General features: G+C 33.2%; 3 protein-coding genes across 3 annotated transcripts; 1 reads left to right on the forward strand and 2 right to left on the reverse strand.

The window, feature by feature from the left end:
* Positions 1–45: 45 nt before the first annotated feature.
* LOC130801472 (ras-related protein RABD2c-like) lies at positions 46–4,227 on the forward strand. The gene is made up of 8 exons (XM_057665333.1): positions 46–128; positions 1,029–1,101; positions 1,597–1,644; positions 1,732–1,779; positions 2,603–2,674; positions 2,758–2,913; positions 3,606–3,709; positions 4,117–4,227. Exons 1-8 carry the CDS (start codon positions 115–117, stop codon positions 4,208–4,210), a joined length of 609 nt encoding a protein of 202 aa, XP_057521316.1. The 5' UTR covers positions 46–114; the 3' UTR covers positions 4,211–4,227.
* Positions 4,228–5,529: 1,302 nt separating this feature from the next.
* LOC130801548 (RGG repeats nuclear RNA binding protein A-like) lies at positions 5,530–10,190 on the reverse strand. Its single transcript, XM_057665416.1, has 7 exons — positions 9,718–10,190; positions 7,772–8,078; positions 7,605–7,670; positions 7,399–7,525; positions 6,416–6,574; positions 6,154–6,210; positions 5,530–6,008 (listed from the first exon to the last, which is right to left on the reverse strand). The coding sequence occupies exons 1-7, from the start codon at positions 9,899–9,901 to the stop codon at positions 5,832–5,834; spliced, it is 1,077 nt and encodes a 358-aa protein (XP_057521399.1). The 5' UTR covers positions 9,902–10,190; the 3' UTR covers positions 5,530–5,831.
* A 6,344-nt stretch (positions 10,191–16,534) lies between these two features.
* LOC130801549 (RGG repeats nuclear RNA binding protein A-like) lies at positions 16,535–21,197 on the reverse strand. The gene is made up of 7 exons (XM_057665417.1): positions 20,737–21,197; positions 18,765–19,071; positions 18,600–18,665; positions 18,388–18,517; positions 17,326–17,484; positions 17,048–17,104; positions 16,535–16,908 (listed from the first exon to the last, which is right to left on the reverse strand). Exons 1-7 carry the CDS (start codon positions 20,918–20,920, stop codon positions 16,732–16,734), a joined length of 1,080 nt encoding a protein of 359 aa, XP_057521400.1. The 5' UTR covers positions 20,921–21,197; the 3' UTR covers positions 16,535–16,731.
* Between the last annotated feature and the right edge of the window lie 491 nt (positions 21,198–21,688).

Here is a 21,688-nt window from a genome sequence, read left to right on the forward strand (position 1 = left end):
TTTTAACTTTCATCCATCTTTTTTCCTTTTTTTTATCTTTAATTACCCATTTATTTTTACTTTTTGTTGATTCACAAAGTGGGTAATTTTTTCGATTAACCAATTACGATAATCATGAATTTTGAATAGTAAGTTTTTTGTACCTATTTTTAGCGATAATTTCATGATTTTTTTGCACTTTGATTATGTTTAGATTGCATTTTTTTTTTGCTCTAATTTGAAGATTTTTCCTTTTGAAGTTTAATTCATGATACATATTGTTTCAAATTGTGGGCATAAATTGTAAATAAATTTTGTTTGAAGATTTGCTGATCGTATACATTTGATCTTGTAAAAATTTTTATATTTGTCTGTTTTTCTTTTGTTCTTTTTATAAATTTTATTTTTAATGTTCTAGGTCATACAACTATTAATTTGATATTAAAATATATATAAATCATGAAACTTATGGAAAATCAATGTATGGATTTAGGATTGTAACTTCAAATTTTCATACCGTACGATATTTCATTGTAAAATGTGATTAACGGGATCAAACCTAGAGTGAGTTAGGTCATTGGGATTTTTAAACCGTAGAATTATAAAGACATTACTCTTTCTAATTTAGAGCAAATGTCACATTTGTAATTTGCACAAGTATTAAGTCGAAAGAGAGACAATAAAAAGATGTCTATATCTACAATTTAGAAGGCTATCACAATAAAAAAATTTTATCATGTGCAAATTAAGAAGGGTACCATCCAAAAATGTTCACATGTATAAATTAAGGAAGTGATCACAACAAAATGACGTCCAACATATGTTAAAAATCATTACTTAAATTAAAAATGGGATAATTGTGGAGAGCTGCAGAAAATAAAACATTTGATAATGAATTAATTGAAAAAAGGAAGTTTTTGGATTACATGCATGATTTGAGGTTGGTGTTATCATTATTATGTCCATTGAAACTTGTTGTTCCTCTTCTATTACTTTTTTTTGTTGTTTGGTCAACAACACTTTTGCTCTTCCTTCTTTGTTTGATGTAGTGATTACTTGTTCAAACTGTTGCTAATTGGAGATTCTGGTGTTGGCAAGTCATGTCTTCTATTGAGGTTTGCTGTGAGTTTCTCTTCTCGTTCTATATTCTTTACTTGTAATTTATCTATATTATTCCCACTTTCTAAAGTCTCGAACCTGACTCGAAACTAACTTGTTTAATCAAATCTATTATACAATTTTGTTTCAGATTTAAAATTCTATCCTCAATTAAACTCATTTAATAAATAAATTAGTCAAGTCAACCCATTTGGTCATTTTCTTTGTTGGGTCATAAGTCTCAACTCAAATTCAGTTTATTGGGTTACATTTAGGCCGAGTTATCTTTTGCCGCACCTTATCCCATCTAGGCGGGTATTAGGTCTGGTATACACGATTTTACCCTTGTTAATAATAACATAGAGGCGTCTATCAATTGATCCATGGCAACAAGCATCGTCGGCAATTTCACATATATAAGTACACATGATTTAATGAGTCATTTTAAAATTGTTAATTAGGCTCATTGAACATGACATAGATTGCATGTGTGGTTGATTCAATGGCTTTTTGAAACAGGATGATGCCTATCTAGAGAGTTATATCAGCACCATTGGAGTAGACTTTGTAAGTTTATGGCTTAACTTTCACTTTTCTATTCCCCCACCATGCTTAAGGAAATGGTATTTGATTGGGTCATGTTTTTATCTTCAGAAAATACGAACGGTTGAACAAGATGGGAAGAGTGTTAAGCTCCAAATTGTAAGTACATTATGCCTTCAACTTTGGATTCTTGTAAATGTCTTCATACACATAGGAAATGTCATGTCATGTGGTTTTCATACATACTTGTGTTACTGCTAATCCGCCTTTATGAACATTTTACAACAAAAAAGTCTTAGTAAATAACGGTGATTTGTGAAGTTAACAAATCAGTAAGGTGAGAGTTTTGTGATTTTAATTTACCTTTTTGTATTTTGTTTATTTTATTATTATTATTATTATTGTTATTATTATTATTATTATTATTATTATTATTGTCTTTTATAGTGATTTACAAATCACGGTGATTGATAGAAATTTCTATTTTACAATGACATCCGATTAATCCAATGTCATTAAGTGGGTCCCATCAATATGGGGTTATGAGAGTAAAATGTACATAGCCTTACTCTTGTTAGTGAAAACAAAAAATATGCTTTTGATTGATCTTTGGTAGCAAACAATATTTACAACATCACATAAATAAAACGTGCTCATGATTTTCTGAATAACTTTAATATATTCCATTATAATCTAAAATCAAAGAAATATAGATCTTTAGCCTATCGAGAATGAAGATTTTACAATGAGGTGTTTATTCGGGTTAATTCAAAATCGGGTTTTGTGTCCACAGAGTGTTTTACATGATTGTAAATCCATTTCTAAGTCAAGTCAAATCGAATTCGGTTACAAAAACGGGTGACCATCAGATGATCGAATCGGTTTTGAACACCTCTAATTTTACATTTGACATACAAATGCTTGCTTTTATTAAAGAAATTTTGTCTTGAATTGTTATTTACTTGGTGTGTGGTGGTTGCAGTGGGACACTGCAGGGCAAGAACGTTTTAGAACTATCACAAGCAGCTACTACCGAGGTGCTCATGGGATCATTGTGAGCACAAAACACTCTTCTCCATAACAAAATAAAATTTAAATTTGTTTTGTTAATATATAAGGTTGCATGGTTATTTACAGGTTGTTTATGACGTAACAGACCAAGAAAGTTTTGACAATGTGAAACAATGGCTAAATGAGATTGATCGTTATGCAAGTCATAGCGTAAACAAACTTCTAGTTGGAAACAAATGTGACTTGACTGCCAACAAAGTCGTCTCTTATGAGACGGGTAAGGTGAGTGATCTTACTAGGATCTTGACCTACTATTAAGGGTGTTCAATAGGCCGGATAAAGGCTTGGCATAAGTAAATATGGGCAAGGTTGAATAAGGGACCTTTATAATTAAAATGGGCTTAAAATGGACCGAGCCCATTTTCGCTACTAAGAATTATTTTAATTTCCATTTATCAATTTATAATAAATTAATTGAAAAATATTAATAATTCCATTGGCATTATCATTTATGATATTTAAATTATGCATTAATTATGTTATTTATAAAGGCTTGTTTTCGGCCCTTATTGAGCCCTTTTATAGCCCGCTTCATTTTGGTTATAGTGTAGCCCGTTTTCGAACCGACCCTTACAAAGCCCTTCTAAAAACGGGCTGGGTAAGGACTCAAAATGGGGGCCTAGCCCATTGAACACCCCTGCCTGCTATCGTTTATGTCAACATTGTATTACCGTTATGCCATTAAGTGGCATCCACTGGTTTAGGGTTCATATGTATACAATCGTACCTTCGTTTGTGATAACAAACAGGTTATTTTTGATTGTCATTTACAAATTCACATAAACAAGTGCCATCGTATCATCCAGAATTGACCTGAATCATTTTATGCACTATATATGATGAGACGTTTTCTTGTGATTTTGGTTCGTGACATTTCCTCCCTAGTAATGTCCTAATGATTCGAGTCTACACAGGCATTTGCAGATGAAATAGGCATCGCCTTCTTGGAAACCAGCGCCAAAAGTGCCACCAATGTCGAACAAGCTTTCATGGCTATGACCGGTGCAATCAAGAATAGGTAAACTAAAATCATGTCGTTATGTTTGATTAATTGGGAATTTTGATATGAGATCATCTAGCCATTATGCTATCATGAAAGAACGCTTGTGAATCATGATCTTGTTGAAAATTTCAAGCTATATTTACCTCTTGAACCCTAGTGTAAAAATACGGTAACAGTCGCTATCGCGGTGATGGATCGGTGATACGGTAACGAGAATGATGCGGTTATAATGTCTAAATATCGGTTAAAAACAAGATGTCCCTTGATGCGGCCTAATACGCAGTTTTTTACACCATTACAATGCGGGAAATAATCGGTTCATTTATTTTGAAAACTTTTACAACGTGAATGATGTGATGCGCTACAGTCTTGTTTTTACACAATGCCTTGAACACATTTAATGCGTTGGTTTGAAAATGCAGAATGGCTAGCCAACCTGCTCTGAATGCACGAGCACCGACAGTTCAACTAAAAGGACAACCATTGAATCAGAAGGCAGGCTGTTGTTCATCGTGAACAGAACACTAAAGGAATCAACATTTTCTGTTCTCAAATGCTTATAAAAGTAGTTCCATTGATGTAAACGTAGTTTGAACGCGATTTTATTTAGAAAATATAGATTGCTCTTGCTTCGTTTTTTGGTTTTTCCATTGAATTACTTTGAGTAAAATATATGTAATTATATATATTTACAGATTTACAGTGATTTACTCGGAGATGCAGTGAATTCACTGCTTTTGAATAAATGAGTGCCTAAGAGATTTTGGCATCTAAGCCTCCTTTCAAGTTTCAAGGCATTGTGCTTAAGGCAATATGATTGTTTCCTTTTTTTTACGATGTAGGCCGAAAGAACGGTGGGTTAGATGAATATTGATATTCATAATTTTTTTTAAAGTGATACTTTTTCTTCAACTGAAATATATATTAGCAAAAAGATTAAAGTTAAATACATTAAACTTGAATACTCTCAAGTATATTGAATCTGAACTTTCAATAACGCTAGAATACTCACCAAGAGTTATATTAACAGTATCTCTAAGCTAGTGTATCATTTTCATTAACAAAATGGACACTATAAATTTAAGAACATAATCTTGTATGTATCAAGGAGTATATTATTAAAAAGGTTTTTTTTCTCTTAATTTTTTCATCATCACCTAATACCACAAGTCTACATCTCTAAATGGTAATATATTGAAATTAATTGTGAAAAAAATAAAATGAATGATGCTGATCAGCATTTTAATGAATTTTCTTAGGTGATTTTCCTTCTATTATTATTCCCGATTGGTTGTAAGCGTCAAAAAGTATCATGACAATTAACATAAAAGAGCATTACAAAATAAATTATTGGAGTCCTAGTAAATATGAAAGAGACCTCAAAAACATGTAAAACTTGAAATCCCGGATATAGCGTAACACTTTACCCTCATTATCCAAGATTAGATAAATTGAATTCTATGGTAAACCAAATCTCAATTCAATTCTGGGTTATTACTTATTACCCAGGATCTTAAATGAATCCAAACAATATTCATGTTTTAAAAGTTATCTTTTATCTCAAAAAAAAAGCACCCTTTTATTAGTTGTATTAAATTAATTTATAGTTAGCAAATAAAACAAAAATATAAGGAATTAGTTTAATAGATAAACAAAGAAAACAAGTTTGTAATGATTAAAAAAAGTTGGGAAAATAAATAAATTTAGGTAAAAATAGGTGCACTTTCAAAGCAGTAAAGAAAATATATGAAACCGCAAAAACATTATGATAAAACTAGGGTGGAATATCAAAATTCATCCGACCATTTAATTTTCTATCGAAATGAAACTAAGTCTAGGAGTAACAACTTTAATATGTTGGTGACGGAGATTCCAAAATGAAGATGAAAACAAAGACCAGGTTACAGTCTTGCTATCTGCCTACCAATTAGAAAGATGTGAACACAACACAAAAAGTTGCAAAGTGAAACATCTAAAAGATTTACACCCTTAATACAGGAAAAATAAAACACATTATTCCTGTCAAATATCCTTTTTTGTAACTCATGAGCTCCTCAACATCTCAATGGGTCTTAAATATTAAAAAAGAAAGAAAAGGAAAGAGCCAAAAATAACTAAGACGACAACGGACAAAATCTCAGTTTGCACCCAAAGTTGGGAACTGGTTGGGATCTTCAATTGAAGGAGCTGACGCATGGTTCATGCCATATCCTCCACCATAACCACCCCTACCACGACCTCTTCCTCTTCCACCACGCCTGTAGTAGCCGTCGGTACCATCGGCGGGCTTCAGAAATTCATTTATACTCACGGACTGCATTATAACAAAAAAAAAAAAAAAAAAACATACGAGAAAATTCAGTAGGGATAGATCAACATTAATTAATGATCATAATTCGTAACACAAAAGATGTATGTGCAATTCTTTGAAGTCATTTAAGAAGTAGCTGAAAAGATACCTTCTTGCCCCTTTCTTCCTTCTCTGCAGCATCTTTTCTCTTGTCCTTGTCAGAACCCTGTCAAAAAATATAATGTTAGCTTTCAAACCAACATAGGAGGATGCATTTTAAGATGATATTGTTCAATGTATTCATAAACGGTTTTTAAGTCATGGAAGAGTGATGCTTTAATCTTTGGTCATCATAAGCAATAAGGGAAATTTTTCGTCACGCTAAGAGAACAGAAAATTCACAAGGGAAGAACAAGAAATAGGCGACTGACCAGCTTTATGAAGACCTCATCATCAATCTTCTTCTTTGAAACCAGCTGCATTGATTCAAACTCCTTGTCCACATTGACCTTTCTTTCCTCGCCCTTCAACGCCAACAAAGCCTTTCTTTTCTCCTCCAATACTTTCTCATACTCCTCAAGTGTCATTTGCTGAGACATTAAAAATTATGCACAGGTAAGATACTGTTATTCCATAGAAGTTCTATTCAGAAGCTGTCAACCATTTAACTGGACACCAACATGAGGATCAGATAAGTATTCAAGTACCCAAAATGTCATTCTTAAAATTTTAGGATATGTGACCACCGTCCTAGTTTTGGACTTGATTACAAGGATAGGTAACACTAAAAAATTACAAGAACATTTTATTAAAGAAGCTTTCTAAATAGAGGTGAAGTTGTTAAATAGTCCCTCCATCCCTAAGGGATTGCCACATTTTTCATTTTAGTTTTTACTAAAACTATACATCATTTTTGTATTTAGTAATGTTCGCACGACTTTCTTTAATTCTTATTTAAACATCTTCTCTTTTTCTCTCACCATTAATTCTACTTGCACAATTCAGTGATCACTAGCAATTTCTTATTTTGTGCCAAATATTGGTGTTGCAATTAGGGACGGAAGGAGTAATGCTTAAAAATCCAAAAGAAGACCGGGAATACTATGGGCTCAAAACCTAATTAACTAACATGAAGTCAAACCAAAGGCTAAGAAAAGAAAGGAGAGCAGAAAAAGAAAGATAAGAAAGTTAGGAAAGAGAAGCCCGTGGGAAGAATATATGAGTACCACACATGTTCCCTTAATGGAGGAATAAATAGACAAATCAGAAATTGGCCATCATCTCTGTGATTATCTCAGGACTTTGCAAAAGTAGAGTTATGCACAGAACACCTATGCTACGAAATAGTCTCTCCAGGCCTCCAGCATTATAATGCTTGCAAAACCTGGGTTGACTGAAGAACAATTGAACACACCTTTTCTTCAGGCTCCACTTCTTCAGCCTCTTTTTCAGGGTTCTCCTTCTCAACAACATTTTCTTCTCCTTCTGGCTTCTCAGCTGCTACAACTGCTTCATTTTCCACAACAGGTTCCTCAGTCACCCTAAAGGAAAAAAAGTCAGGGCATGTAACAGAAAGATTATGCAAATTATTGGTAAATCTAAAGAAAATTTAAAACTCACTGAGCAATCTCATCAGTAGCAGTGCCCCAATTTCCACGACCAGCACCCTCACGTTTGAATTCACCCCTATTAAAAATAAAGAATCACATAATCATGATTAATAACTGAAAAATTGAAGGGAATCAAATAACATGAAATCAGTACGGCTTAATAGTATAAATACTCACCCTCGCCCAGTGCCACTACGCCGTTCATAAATCCTACGAGGGCGTTCCCCATCAGCAGCATCTCCACTACCAAAGCCACCACGTCTTCCTCCACGATAACCACCAAGAGGACCACCATAACCTCCACGTCTCTCAGTTGGCCTGTCTCTTTCCTCCTTGTATCCCATGGCACCTCCATTTTCATTGACAAATGCATCATCATTATTTGCAAAGTCTCGATTAGCTCCACCCAGACCTCGCCCACGCCCATAGCCACGACCACCACGGCCACCTACACCTCTTCCACCTTCGTTTCTTGCCTCCCTTACTGAAAATGATGAAATTAAACTTATCAGATTAAAGTTGATTGCTAGTAAGTGATAAGTGATAACCCAAGAGATGAGAAAAGTGAACAAAACAGGAAGACTTGCAATCAAAGAAATGTATTTTAGTTCAAACACAGCATGCCAGTACTTAGAAGCATCTGTCTCTCATACTACCTGTTAAATTTTAGTTCTACAAGACATGGAAATTCATGTCATATAACATAAAGTAATGTAAATTCGCAATTATGTTTAATATAACAGCTGAGCTGCACAACAATTAAACACAGCCTCAGAGGTACTATCTTGGATGGAGCCACAGCTATGAGAACAAAACCCACACTTTGTAATGAATTAAAAAAAATTAACTCCCCTCAAATTCAGATAGTAACATGACTACATGAGCCAAACTCTTTTGAGCAAAACTCACCAAAACAAGAGCAAGAGATTAATAGAGCAATCATGATTTATACCAAGGGAAGCCCTGAAAACTAAAAAATCTAGACTGTTCAAGAATTACAATCTCCTTGAAACTATAACTACAGACGCTCCAGAAGACAAATTAAGCATTTCATATTCTCATTAAACAGATCTCTCATAGACAACAAAAGCAGTGAAAACCACAAACAAGAAAAAATCAATTATACTATGTATTGGATGAAAGGGTTCAATACTACTCATCATAAAGTAAAATAATATTCAAGCAGGGCCAATAGAATTCCACCGAACTAAGTAGATTCAGCACACCTTTACGTCAATGATTAACATAAAATGGAAACAAATTCCTTTAATACACGGTCACCTCAAAACTACTTCAACATCAAACAAAATTAACAAATGGTAGAATTCATTTTGTCATTCAATCCATTGACAAAACCAATCCACAATTTCTTATCTTTTAAAATAACGGTAACATAAAAGGAGGCACATTTAACTACAGCAAAACAACTACCAAACCAACAAATAAAAGATAAGCAAAGCAACATAAGACCAAAAAATCAACATTAGTTTATTATTCAAACTAACAAAGAAGCTAAAAGTAAAAATAATCGACGGACACAACAAAGAACCTCACAACCCATTAAAAGACACTGACATTCATTAACAACAAACTTATTCACATCATTAGAAAAATCGGTTAAATTGGATGATTTTATTACCCTAAAGCATGGTCAAAAAATTTCGACCAATCACTTGCCACTACCAGAAAAACAGAGCATAGCAAAAACCAATAAAGCGTCAGATTCATTTTCGTTAACAATTTAAAAATCAGATGAAAATATAAAAAAACCACGAGAGAAAAAAAAAGGAAAGAAGAAAAGGATAACCAGCTAAAAATCCACTTACACTTTCCAGAAAACAGAGATACACAAATCTAAAAACTAAAATCGAATTGAAAACACCAAAATGCATAAACGGTTTTTTCAAACGGTTAATCGATTAATCGATATAAACTTAATGGAGCCATTAATAAGATTTAAAATAAACCTTCAAAATCAAATTAACGTCATCAGTAGAGCGAAAACCCTAAACAAGACATCCGTAAATGCAAAAAAAAAAAAGAATTAATTAAAAAAAATGCAATACAACCTTATTTTACCAATTTTTATTCAATTAAAAATGGAGAAAAAGAGAGAAAGTCACCAGCTTGAGAAGGAGGAACAGGCTTAGATGGAAGCTTAGCCGGCTTAGTTACGGCGGCTTTAGCGGCTGCTGGAGCTTTCTTCTCACCAACAGCTGCACTGACTTTGAGCTCTTGAGCCGCGATTAGAAGCGAAGGATCCTCAGCATCATCGACTAACAAATCGAAAGGATTTGCGGTCGCCATTTTTTCTTTGAGAAATCCTCGAAACAACCCTAACTTTTTCGACCCTGAAGATTAAACCCTAATAAATTATTGAAATGAAATTCTAGTTTACAGAATCCATGGATTTCGTTTAAGGATGAATTGGCAATAAGAAAATTTTGTGAGAGAAAGAGTTAGTTTAGAGGGAATGACGAAGAAGAGAAACCCTATAGCGGCAGATAAATGGGGCAGAACATTGAACCGAATCTTAAAAACCCTAGTTAGATATGTTATGGTGTGTATGGGCACACCGTAAGGTTTTTTTGTATGATTGAATTAACAAATCTAAACCCTTATATTGATTTGGGGAAATTGTAAAAATAATTTTTATTTGATTCGCTGTCAACTATTGTTTTATTTTTGAATGAACATATCTATTCGACATAATTGCTGAAAATAAATTTAATTATTATTTATTATTTATTCTTAATTCTTAACTTACAAAGAAATTTTGAAGATTGTTATAAATAATAGCTGGGTTTATTTAAAATTAAATAATTAATAAATTTATTTTCAGCGAATTAAAAATAATTTGCTTTATTATATTTAACAATTTACCCTTTTGATTTTTGTTCTCCAAAAATACTTTAGACTCTAAGAAAGATTTTTTAACGGATTCGATAATAATTAGACTCAACATCAGCAATGCCAATTTATACCCTAACAAACATTTAGCATAGTAAAAGAATAAAAAGGCAAATATGAAAATAGGTAGACAATATTCGACACATTATATCTGAAAATGAATAAAAATGCACTTCATTTACTAACAAATGATAAATTAGGCTATAAATTAGCTCATAAACAAAAGCTAGCCTTCCACTAAAAAAATTAGCTAATACACAAAAGCTAATCAAACTAATAAATGAGAAATTAACTTATGAACCAAAGCTAACCTTACAAGCAAATGAGAAATTAGCCAATAAACAAAACACTTAATATGCTAATAATATGTAATAAATAAATCTAATTAGTGCATTTTTTTAGAATCTAAATTAGAGGTAATTAATTAAAACATGAAACTAATTAATGTTGGTCTACTACTAAATTAAATTTAATTAGTTAGTGAGATCCTTAATATGCTTTGAAATTGATGGTTTTATCTCTAAATGACATTGTTCTTCAAGCATGGGAGGGAATTCCAATGGAACTAAACACTTCTCTTTTGCATATAGCTTTTCTTGGATTAATGTTGTTGACAAAATTGAAACTTGTTTTTCTTCTCCTCCTCCTCACTATCTGTTAGAATTGGGGCAAGAGATACAAAAAAAGAGTATTTAGAAGTTACAACAAGAGTGATACAAGGGGTGCTTTATATAGCACACAAGACTTAAAGAAAGACAGATTACTAAGTCTAGTTGTCAGTAATAAAAGTTAATTATAACTAATTTCTTAACAAAACTAATCAGCTAATCTACACCCTTGGATAGGAGAGTTGCACACCCTAGATCTTGGAGTACACGGATTTTTCTCCCTTTACATACACGGATCACCAAACAAACACACGCTGGTCTCAAGTATGCAGCCAACAAACACATCTGTCTTTTGTTCTTCTGGTGTGCAAGCAGCCTTGATCAACGTTCCCTAAAGCTTCCCATTCATGATTGATCTCCATTATCAAACCTATGTTGCTTCCAAAAGATACTTGCTTTAAGACATACTTGAAACAACAAGCTTGAATCAACAAGAGCTCACCTAAGAGCTTGAATCAATAAGGTTTCTCCTTGAGACAATTCTCTTGCATTGTCTGTTCTGACAATCTTTATATGCTTACCAAGTTGTGTTTCAACATAACAGTAAAAATTTCTTAAACAAGCCAAAAAATCAGATTTGTGCTTGATTAAAAAAATCCATGTGTATCTAGAAAAATCATCAACTATAGTGATGAACATAGTACAATTGGTTTTTGTAGCAAATATCTACATGTATAAGCTCAAATACATCATTTGTTTTTATTGAGCTCTTATTAAATGCTAATCTAGGTTGTTTTGCAAGGGGGCAAATGGTACACAGAAATTGACTATCAACTTTAAAGTCTAGAAACAACAACTTCATCTTATTGAAAGGCATGTGCCCTAGTTTGAGATGCCACATTTTTACATCATTAGTGATGCTGTCAATGTCTTGTGCAACAGTAGCCTGTGAACCAAAGTTGTTAAGAATCCTGTTCTGAGCAGGTTGTAGATAGTATAAGCCTTTGATGTTATTACCAAGAAACAAATTCTTCTTCAATTTCTCATGTATGATACACTTATTATCATAAAAACCAACATTACACTTCAATTGAGCAGTAAGTTTTTGCACTGAAATCAAATTGAAATGAAATGTTGGAACAAATAAAACCTCTTTGAGGCATAAAGCATTAGGTAAAGTAACATCTCCAATAAATTCTACTCTATTCTTCCTTCCATCAGGCACAGTTACACTATGCATTTTGTTTAGCAAAGGTCTCACCGAAACAAATAGGCTCGGTTGGTGGCACATATGATCTGTTGCCCCCGAGTCTATGATCCAATTAGACTTATTAAACAAATTAAATGATTTACTTGTCAACTGTGCTAAATTTGAAGTGTGAGACACCTCCTGGACATCAGAGGTGGTGGATTGTTTATTGAGCATGCTCATAAGTTGAGAGTATTGCTCCTGTGTCAGTCTTTTTTCAGAGGACCTGCTGCGTGTGTCATTTGTGGCATTGTTAGCCTTGCTAGTAGTTTCTTCCTCTTTTCTCCAAGTTTTTTTTTTATACTTTGGTGGATAGCCATAGATTTTCCTGTACTTCTCCATGGTATGTCCTTGCATCTTACAATGATCATAGTATGTGTTTTGCCTCTTATTATTTGAGTTCTTGTATCTATTCTCCATGAACTTTTTTTTCTCAACTCTATGTGCCATGGACACTTCTTGAACTTCACTTTCATCATGAGTGCTAATACCTTGGTGCACTTGTTCTTGAACCAAAATACAATAAATCTCGGACAAAGTAGGTAGATCTTGCATCATGATAAGACTACTCCTAGTTTGCTTATACTTTGCATCTAACTTCATCAAGAATTGAATGACTCTTGCTCTTTGCTGGCTTTTAATGGTCTTTTGCGTGAGTTGATACTCACAGCCAGAGCAAGTGCATGAGGCTATGGGATCAAGTCCATCCAATTCATCCCACAACTCTTCGAATTTTGTAAAATAATCTTTAATGGACATGTCAGGGGTTTGGAATGTCTTGCTTAGGGCTTTTTGAATAGTAAATAACTAGGCACTAGATGTTGTCCAAAACGTTGCTCACGTTTCTCCCAAATTTCCTTTGTTGTATTAAGCCATATGATGGTCTTGTATATCTTTTCATCCACAGCATTGAGGAGCCACCCTATGATCACATCATTCACTCTATCCCAAGCCGTTGCCAATTCTTGTTTATGCACAGCCCTCTTGACACTCTCATTGACAAAACCCAACTTATTTTTCCCTAATAAGGCAATGGTAATGGCTCTTTTCCAAGCCTTGAATCCAGTTCCTGAAAATATGTTTGTGACAATCTTTAGGCTTGTGTCTGTGTGATGCAAGTAATAAGGGCTAGAAGGATTCATGGTTGGATCTATGATTTGCTGTTTATTAGCCTTGTTAACCATTTTTTTATGGTTCTTGATGGCACGTTTTAGGCAGAGGAGAAGGGTGAATCAAGAAACACAGAAGAGGAGAAAAAATGGTCAGAACAGATGATGCTCTGATACCATGTTAGAATTTGTGCAAGAGATAAAAAAAAAAAGAGTATTGTATTGATTGATTAAGAAGTTACGACAAGAGTGATACAAGGGGTGCTTTATATAGCACACAAGACTTAAAGAAAGACAGAAAACTAAGCCTAGCTGTCAGTAACAAACGTTAGTTATAACTAACTTCTTAACAAAACTAATCAGCTAATCTACACCCTTGGATAAGAGAGGTTCACACCCTAGATCTTGGAGTACACGGATTCTGCTACCTTTGCATACACGGATCACCAAACAAACACAAGCTGGTCTCAAGTGTGCAGCCAACAAACACATCTGTCTTTTGTTATTCTGGTGTACAAGCAGCCTTGATCAACGTTCCCTAAAGCTTCCCATTGATGATTGATCTCCATTATCAAACCTTTGTTGCTTCCTAAAGATATATGCTTTGAGACATACTTGAAACAACAAGCTTGAATCAACAAGAGCTCACCTAAGAGCTGGGAACAACAACTATGTTTAACACTATCATCTTCATTATGATCCTGTAAAATTACTTAATCGGGTCACCTAAAATAAAAACTTAAAATCTTTTGAGTTTTTTTCCAATTTAATTTGCCAATAATAAACACAAATTCAATGAGACGGTCTTACGGTGTTTCTTTTGGGTTTGCCATGTACATTTAGTGTGTTAAAGCGATTATTTATAATTTTAAAGTGATCAATTAGGAAAATAGGCTAATTATACTTTTTATTTCCCCAATGTAGGCTTCAAGAAGGATGGGTTAGATGAGAATTGAATTCATAACCTTTTTGGAAAGTGAAATTTATTCTCCAACTGACAAGATATGATTCTTAATATGATTGTTATTTTGTTTTTTGAAGAACAAGAAGTTTTTTATTTTTTGCACTATTTTCATTCAGAAAGAAAGGAAAATGCAAATTTCTCGAACATCATCATCATCATACTTGATGTATCCCGCCCATAAAAATACTATTAAAAGTTATTAAAATTTCACGAACAAATCAGCAAAATGATTAAAAGTTTAATAGATTACACTTAAATACTCTCAACTCTGAAGTAGATTGAATCTAATCTTTTCATTAACTAATCTTTTTATTAATGCTAAAATACTCACTAAGAACTAAAAATAACACTAGTACTATTGTTTTTCAATCTCTAAGCTAGTGTATAATTTTCAATAAGAAAAATCAACTAAATTTTAGGACATAATCTTGTGTGTATATCATAAAAAGGTTCGTTTCTATTAAATGTTCATCACCACCGAAAAATTTAATACCATATTGTGAAGAAATGAAAACATAATAAAATTATTAAACATTTTAAGAGAGATTTTCGTTTTCAATTATTATTCCCAACTGGCCCTAAAAGTCTTAACAATGCTTATGTAATAGTAGAACTCGGAAAATAAACAGAATAAATCAAGAACGTCTTTAAATAAACAACAACTCTTGTGAAAGTCCGTCCTTTTGAGAAAACGGTCCTTTCTCAAGCGGCCCAATAGATTTTTAAAAAATCACTTCTTGTACACGTTTATAATGTGTGAAGTAGGTGAAATATGTATTTATAGTATGTGTAATAGGTGTTTATAGTACTTCAAGACTTCAAGTAAATGTTAATCTGTTTTCGTAAACAGCTAACTCACATATCATAAACATCAACTTCATAGTACATAAGCACCTATTTGACATATCATAAAGATCTATTTCATATCACAATACCATAAAGTTTATAAAGTAGTTCAACTAGGTGTTCTTGGTAGTTATAATAGGTATTTGTTATTAGTAAAATAAATGTCTATGATATGTGAAGTTCGTGTTTATGATTTGTAAAAATAAGTATTCACCTCTTTCCATGTTTTTTTTTTAATTTGGACCCGGCTTAAAAAACAGTCTATAAGGGCATGCTTGGATTTGGTGTAAATATTTAAGGGATAAGAAAAAGTCAAAGTAAGAAAACGAAATTGATAAATGAGAAATTACTGAAATTTGATTGTTGTAAAGGTGAAAGAATGGTTACAAAATAATGAAAAATGAAAAGAGCTCTCAATTAGTAGGGTAAATATTTATCCTATGGGAGGATGAGAATATATTTCCTCCATTATAAGAAAAATTATCTTCTTTTACCTTCACTATTTTTTATTTTATATTCATTTACGTTCTTCAAAACTATTTCAACTACATCAAATATATTTATAATTGCTTTTATTTCATTAGTTTGACTTTATTTTCCCCTTAAATATTTACACTCAATCCAAGCATGCCCTTAATAATCTTCTCCCAACAATTTTTGTTAGATAAAACGGCAATAACAAAGTAAATTACAATATTAGTAATTATGAAAGAGACTTCACAACTTTAAGACTTAAAAGGCTCCAAAAGATTAGATTAATTCCACGGTAACTTAAAACTCAATTCAACTCAAGCTTATAACCCCACATCTATCAATCAATATCAAATTCCAGCAAATTATTAGGATCTTAAATGAATCCAAACAAGAATCAAGTTTTTAAAAGTAATCTTTTAACTCAAAAAATTGCACCCTTTTATTAGTAGTATAAAATTAATTTGTAATTAAAAAATAAAACAAAATGGAAGAAACGAGTTTAATAAATAAACAAAGAAAAGAAGTTTGTAATTATTAAAAAAAAGTACATAAAATAAACTTAAATAAACATAGGTTGAAACCGATAAAACTAGGCTCCAATATTAAAATTCATCAGACCATTTAATTTTCTCTGGAAATCAAAACTAACTGTAGGAGTACCAACTTAAAAATGTTGGTGATGGAGATTTAAAAAATGGAGATGAAAAGAAAGACCAGGTTACACTCTTACTCTCCGGGCACTCAGGCCTACCAATTTGATTGATAAGAAAGAACACAACAGACAACCAAAAAACATTGCTAAGTGAAACATCTAAAAGATTTACATCCTTAATAGAGAAAAAATAAAACACATTGTTCCCGTCAAATATCCTTTTTGTAACTGATGAGCTCCTCAACATCATCAATGAGTCTTTAAATATTAAAAAAGAAAGAAAAGGAAAGAGCCAAAAATAACTAAGACGACAACGGACAAAATCTCAGTTTGCACCCAAAGTTGGGAACTGGTTGGGATCTTCAATTGAAGGAGCTGACGCATGGTTCATGCCGTATCCTCCGCCATAACCACCTCTACCACGACCTCTTCCTCTTCCACCGCGCCTGTAGTAGCCGTCACTACCATCGGCAGGCTTCAGGAATTCATTTATGCTCACGGACTGCATTATGACATAAGAAAAAACATATGAGAAAATTCAATATAGAGAGATCAATATTATTGATCGTAATACAAAGCACATCAGATGTCTGTGCAAGTCGCACTAAAAGTCATCTACGCAGTAGCTAAAAAAAGAATACCTTCTTGGCCCTTTCTTCCTTCTCCGCAGCCTCTTTTCTCTTGTCCTTGTCAGAACCCTGTCGAAAAATATATAGTATTTGCTTTAAAAGTGCCATAAAGATTATATTGTTCGATATATTCATAATCGGTTTCAAAGTAATGGATGATTATTAATATACCAAATCTGGTGTTCAGAGTGATGCTTTAATCTTTGGTCATCACATACAAAGAGGGAAATTTATCAACACGCCAAAAGAACAAAAAACTCACAAGGGAAAAACAAGAAAAGGCAACTGACCAGCTTAATGAAGACCTCATCATCAATCTTCTTCTTTGAAACCAGCTGCATTGATTCAAACTCCTTGTCCATATAGACCTTTCTTTCCTCGCCCTTTAAAGCTAACAAAGCCTTTCTCTTCTCCTCCAATACTTTCTCATACTCCTCAAGTGTCATTTGCTGATACATTAAAAATTATGCCCACGTAAGATACTGTTGTTCCATACAAGTTCTATTAAACAGCTATCAACTATTTAACTGGACAACAGCATGAGGATTGGAAAAGTATTCAAGTATAAATTTTAGGATATGTGACCGCCGTCTTAGTTTTGGATTTGGGTACAAGGATAGGTAAATCCAAAGAGTATTTTATTAAAGAAGCATTCTAAATAGAGGTGATGTGGTTAAATTCTCCAATCTCCCTACATCTCTAAGAAATTGCCACATTTTTCATTTTAGTTTGTTACTTTAACTTTACAACATTTTTGTTTTTGGTAATGTCCCCATGACTTTCTTTAATTCTTATTTACACTTCTCTCATTTTCTTTCGCCATTAATTCTACCCACACAATTTAGTGACACCTAGCAATTTCTTAAGATGTGTGCCAAATAATGGTGTTACAATCTCAGGGATGGACGGAGCAATGTTTTAAATATCCAAAAAAAGACGGGAATATAGTTCAAGCTAAACTACTATGGGCCCAAAACCTGATTAACAAACAAGAAGTCAAACCCAAGGCATAAAAGAAAGGAGAGCGGAAAAAGAAAGACATAGAAGTTAGAAAAGAGAAGCCCGTAGAAAGAATATATGAGTACCACACATGTCCCCTTAATGGAGGTTTCATTAGGTATATCAGAAATCGGCCATCATCACTGTGATTATCTCAGGACTTTGCAAAAGTAACGTTAAAATGCAAATAAAAACACTTAAGTCCACTTAAAAACAATTTTAGTCCAGCAAAAGAAAGGAATTCATGTGTGTGTGTTATGCACAGAACACCTGCGCTACGAAATAGTCTCTCCATGCCTCAAGCATTACAATGCTCGCAAAACCTGAGATGACTGAAGAAAAATTGAACACACCTTTTCTTCAGGCTCCACTTCAGCCTCTTTTTCAGGGTTCTCCTTTTCAACATCAACGTTTTCCTCTTCTCCTGCTGGCTTCTCAGCTGCTACAACTGCTTCATTTTCCACAACAGGTTCCTCGGTCACCCTAAAGAAGTAAAAAAGGTAAGGGCATGTAACAGAAAGATTATGCCAATTATTGGTAGATCTAAAGAATATTTAAAACTCACAGAACAATCTCATCAGCGGCAGTGCCCCAATTTCCACGACCAGCACCCTCACGTTTAACTTCACCCCTATTAAAAATAAAGAATCACATAATCATGATTAATAACTAAAATTGAAGGGAATCAAATAACATGAAACCAGTAAGGCTTAATTGTAAAAGTACTCACCCCCGCCCAGTGCCACTACGGCGTTCATAAATCCTCCGAGGGCGTTCCCCATCAGCAGCATCTCCACTACCAAAGCCACCATGTCTTCCTCCACGATAACCACCACGAGGACCACCATAACCTCCACGCCTCTCAGTTGGTCTGTCTCTTTCCTCCTTGTATCCCATGGCAGCTCCATTGTCATTGACAAATGCATCATCATTGTTTGCAAAGTCTCGATTAGCTCCACCCGGACCTCGCCCACGCCCATAGCCACGACCACCACGTCCACCTGCACCTCTTCCACCTTCATTTCTTGCCTCCCTTACTGAAAATGAAGAAGTTAAACTTATCAGATTAAAGTTCATAGAGAGGCTGGTAAGTGATAAGTGATAACCGAAGAGATGAGAAAAGTGAAACAAAACACTAAGACTTGTAAACATGAAAATCAAACAATTGAACACATCAGATTAAGTGATAACTTCATGTCTGCAATTGAAACACATTTCAATCAGAGAAATGTAATTTAGTTCAAACACATCACGCCATAACTTAGAAAGCATCTCCCTCCCGTACTACCTGTTCAATTTTAATTCTAGTAGACATGGCATTTCATGTCATATAACATAAAATGTATATTTGCAATTATGTTTAATATAATAGCCTACCGCACAACATGTAAAAACAGCCTCAGAGGTACTATCTTGATGGAGCCATAGCTATGAGAGCAACACCCACACTTTGTAATGAATAAAAAAAAGTTAACTCCCCTCAAATTCAGATAGTAACATGACTATATGAGCCAAACTCTTTTGAACAAAACTCCCCTTGAAACTATAACTACATATTACTTTTGTTGATGAGATTCATGAACAGATGCTCCAGAAGACAAATTAAGCATTTCATAACCTCATGATTAAACAGATCTTTTATAGACAAGACGAAAACCACAACTAAGGTAAAATCAATTATTTATGTATTGGGTGAAAGAGTTCAATACTACTACTTATCATAAATCAAAATAATATTCAAGCAGAGCCAATAGAATTTCGTGTCAAACAGTACTATAATGAACATAGACTCAGCACAACTTCACGTCAATGATTAACATAAATTGGAAACAAATTCCTTTAATACAAAAACTAGTTAGAAGTTGCCAAAATACACAACAGCTCCTACGATAAACACTGCCACCTCAAAACTACTTCAACATCAAACAAAATTTACAAATGGTAGCATTCATTGTCATTCAACTCATGGACAAAACCAAACCGCAATTTCTTATCTTTTAAGACATCAATAACACAAAGGAAGCACTTTTAACTCCAGAAAAACAACTGGCAAACCAACAAAAGTAGAAGATAAGCAAAGCAACATAAGACCAACAAACAAACATTAATTTATCATCATTCAATATATAAATCAAAGGACACAACAAAGAGCCTCACAACCCTTTGAAAAACATCAACATTCATTCACAACCAACTTATTCACATCAATAAAATAAAGGGATTAAATAGGATAGTTTCGACCAAACACTTGCCACTGCCAGAAAAACAGAGCATATCACAAACAATTAAAGTATAAGATTCATTTTTGTTAATTAACAATTTAAAAGTCAGTTGAACTTATAAAACAACCACGTGAAAAAAAAAAAGAAAAGAAGAAAAGGATAACCAGCTAAAAATCCACTTACACTTTCCAGAAAACAGAGATACACAAATCTAAAATCTAAAATCGAATTCAGAACACCGAAATACATAAACATTTATTCAATCGATTAATCGATTAATGAAAATAAACTTATAATAGAGTCAATTGATAAGATTTAAAAGTCTCCTTCAAAATAAAATTATTGTTACCAGTAGAGCATAAACCCTAAACAAGACATCCACAAATCCAGAATAAAAAACACTCTTTTTCATCAAAAAAATAAAGTAGAACCTTATTATAACAATTCATTCAATTGAAAATAAAAAGGAGAGAAAGTTACCAGCTTGAGAAGGAGGAACAGGCTTAGATGGAAGCTTAGCCGGCTTAGTTACGGCGGCTTTAGCGGCTGCTGGAGCTTTCTTTTCACCAACAGCTGCAGTGACTTTGAGCTCATGAGCCGCGATTAGAAGCGAAGGATCCTCAGCATCATCGACTAACAAATCGAAAGGATTTGCGGTCGCCATTTTTTCTTTGAGAAATCCTCGAAAAAACCCTAACTTTTTCGACCTTGAAGATAAAACCCTAATAAATTATTGAAATGAAATTCTAGTTTACAGAATCCATGGATTTCGTTTTAAGGATGAATTGGCAAAAAGAAAATTTTGTGAGAGAAAGAGTTAGTTTAGAGGGAACGACGAAGAAGAGAAACCCTATAGCGGCAGATAAATGGGGCAGAAGATTGAACCGAATCTTAAAAACCCTAGTTAGATATGTTATGGTGTGTCTGGGCACACCGTAAGGTCTTTGTTTTTATTAGTATGATTTTATTTATTACAAAGTGTAAATAGTGTAATGCCCGTGCTATACACGGATTGTATAAACTTGAACTTAAAAAAAAAGTTATAAATCATTGTTGGACAGTGTATCACATATCGTTTAAATATTTTTAAGACTACAAAAAATTTAATATTAGAATTCTTCATTTTTCATACTTAACACGGGTTTATATCTAATATTCTTATTGTCTTATATAAATTAAGAAATTATAAAAAATTATCCAATATTTTTATGATTTTTCAACAATAGTATCACTTAAAGTTGTTAACATCGGGATTCTACTTAGAATCGTTTAGAGAGGTAGAATTGAATATTAGAATCGTCCGATTCTACAAAAAAAACTTAAATATATTAAAAACATCTAGTTTCTTATCATTATTATCCATTTTAAAAATTTTAAATTTATGAACTAAAGGTTCTTTAACTTTAGTTTAAGAATATAACAAAAACTTTTT

The sequence above is a fragment of the Amaranthus tricolor genome, chromosome 15 (assembly GCF_026212465.1).
Source record: "Amaranthus tricolor cultivar Red isolate AtriRed21 chromosome 15, ASM2621246v1, whole genome shotgun sequence".
In the NCBI taxonomy this organism is placed as follows: Eukaryota; Viridiplantae; Streptophyta; class Magnoliopsida; order Caryophyllales; family Amaranthaceae; genus Amaranthus; species Amaranthus tricolor.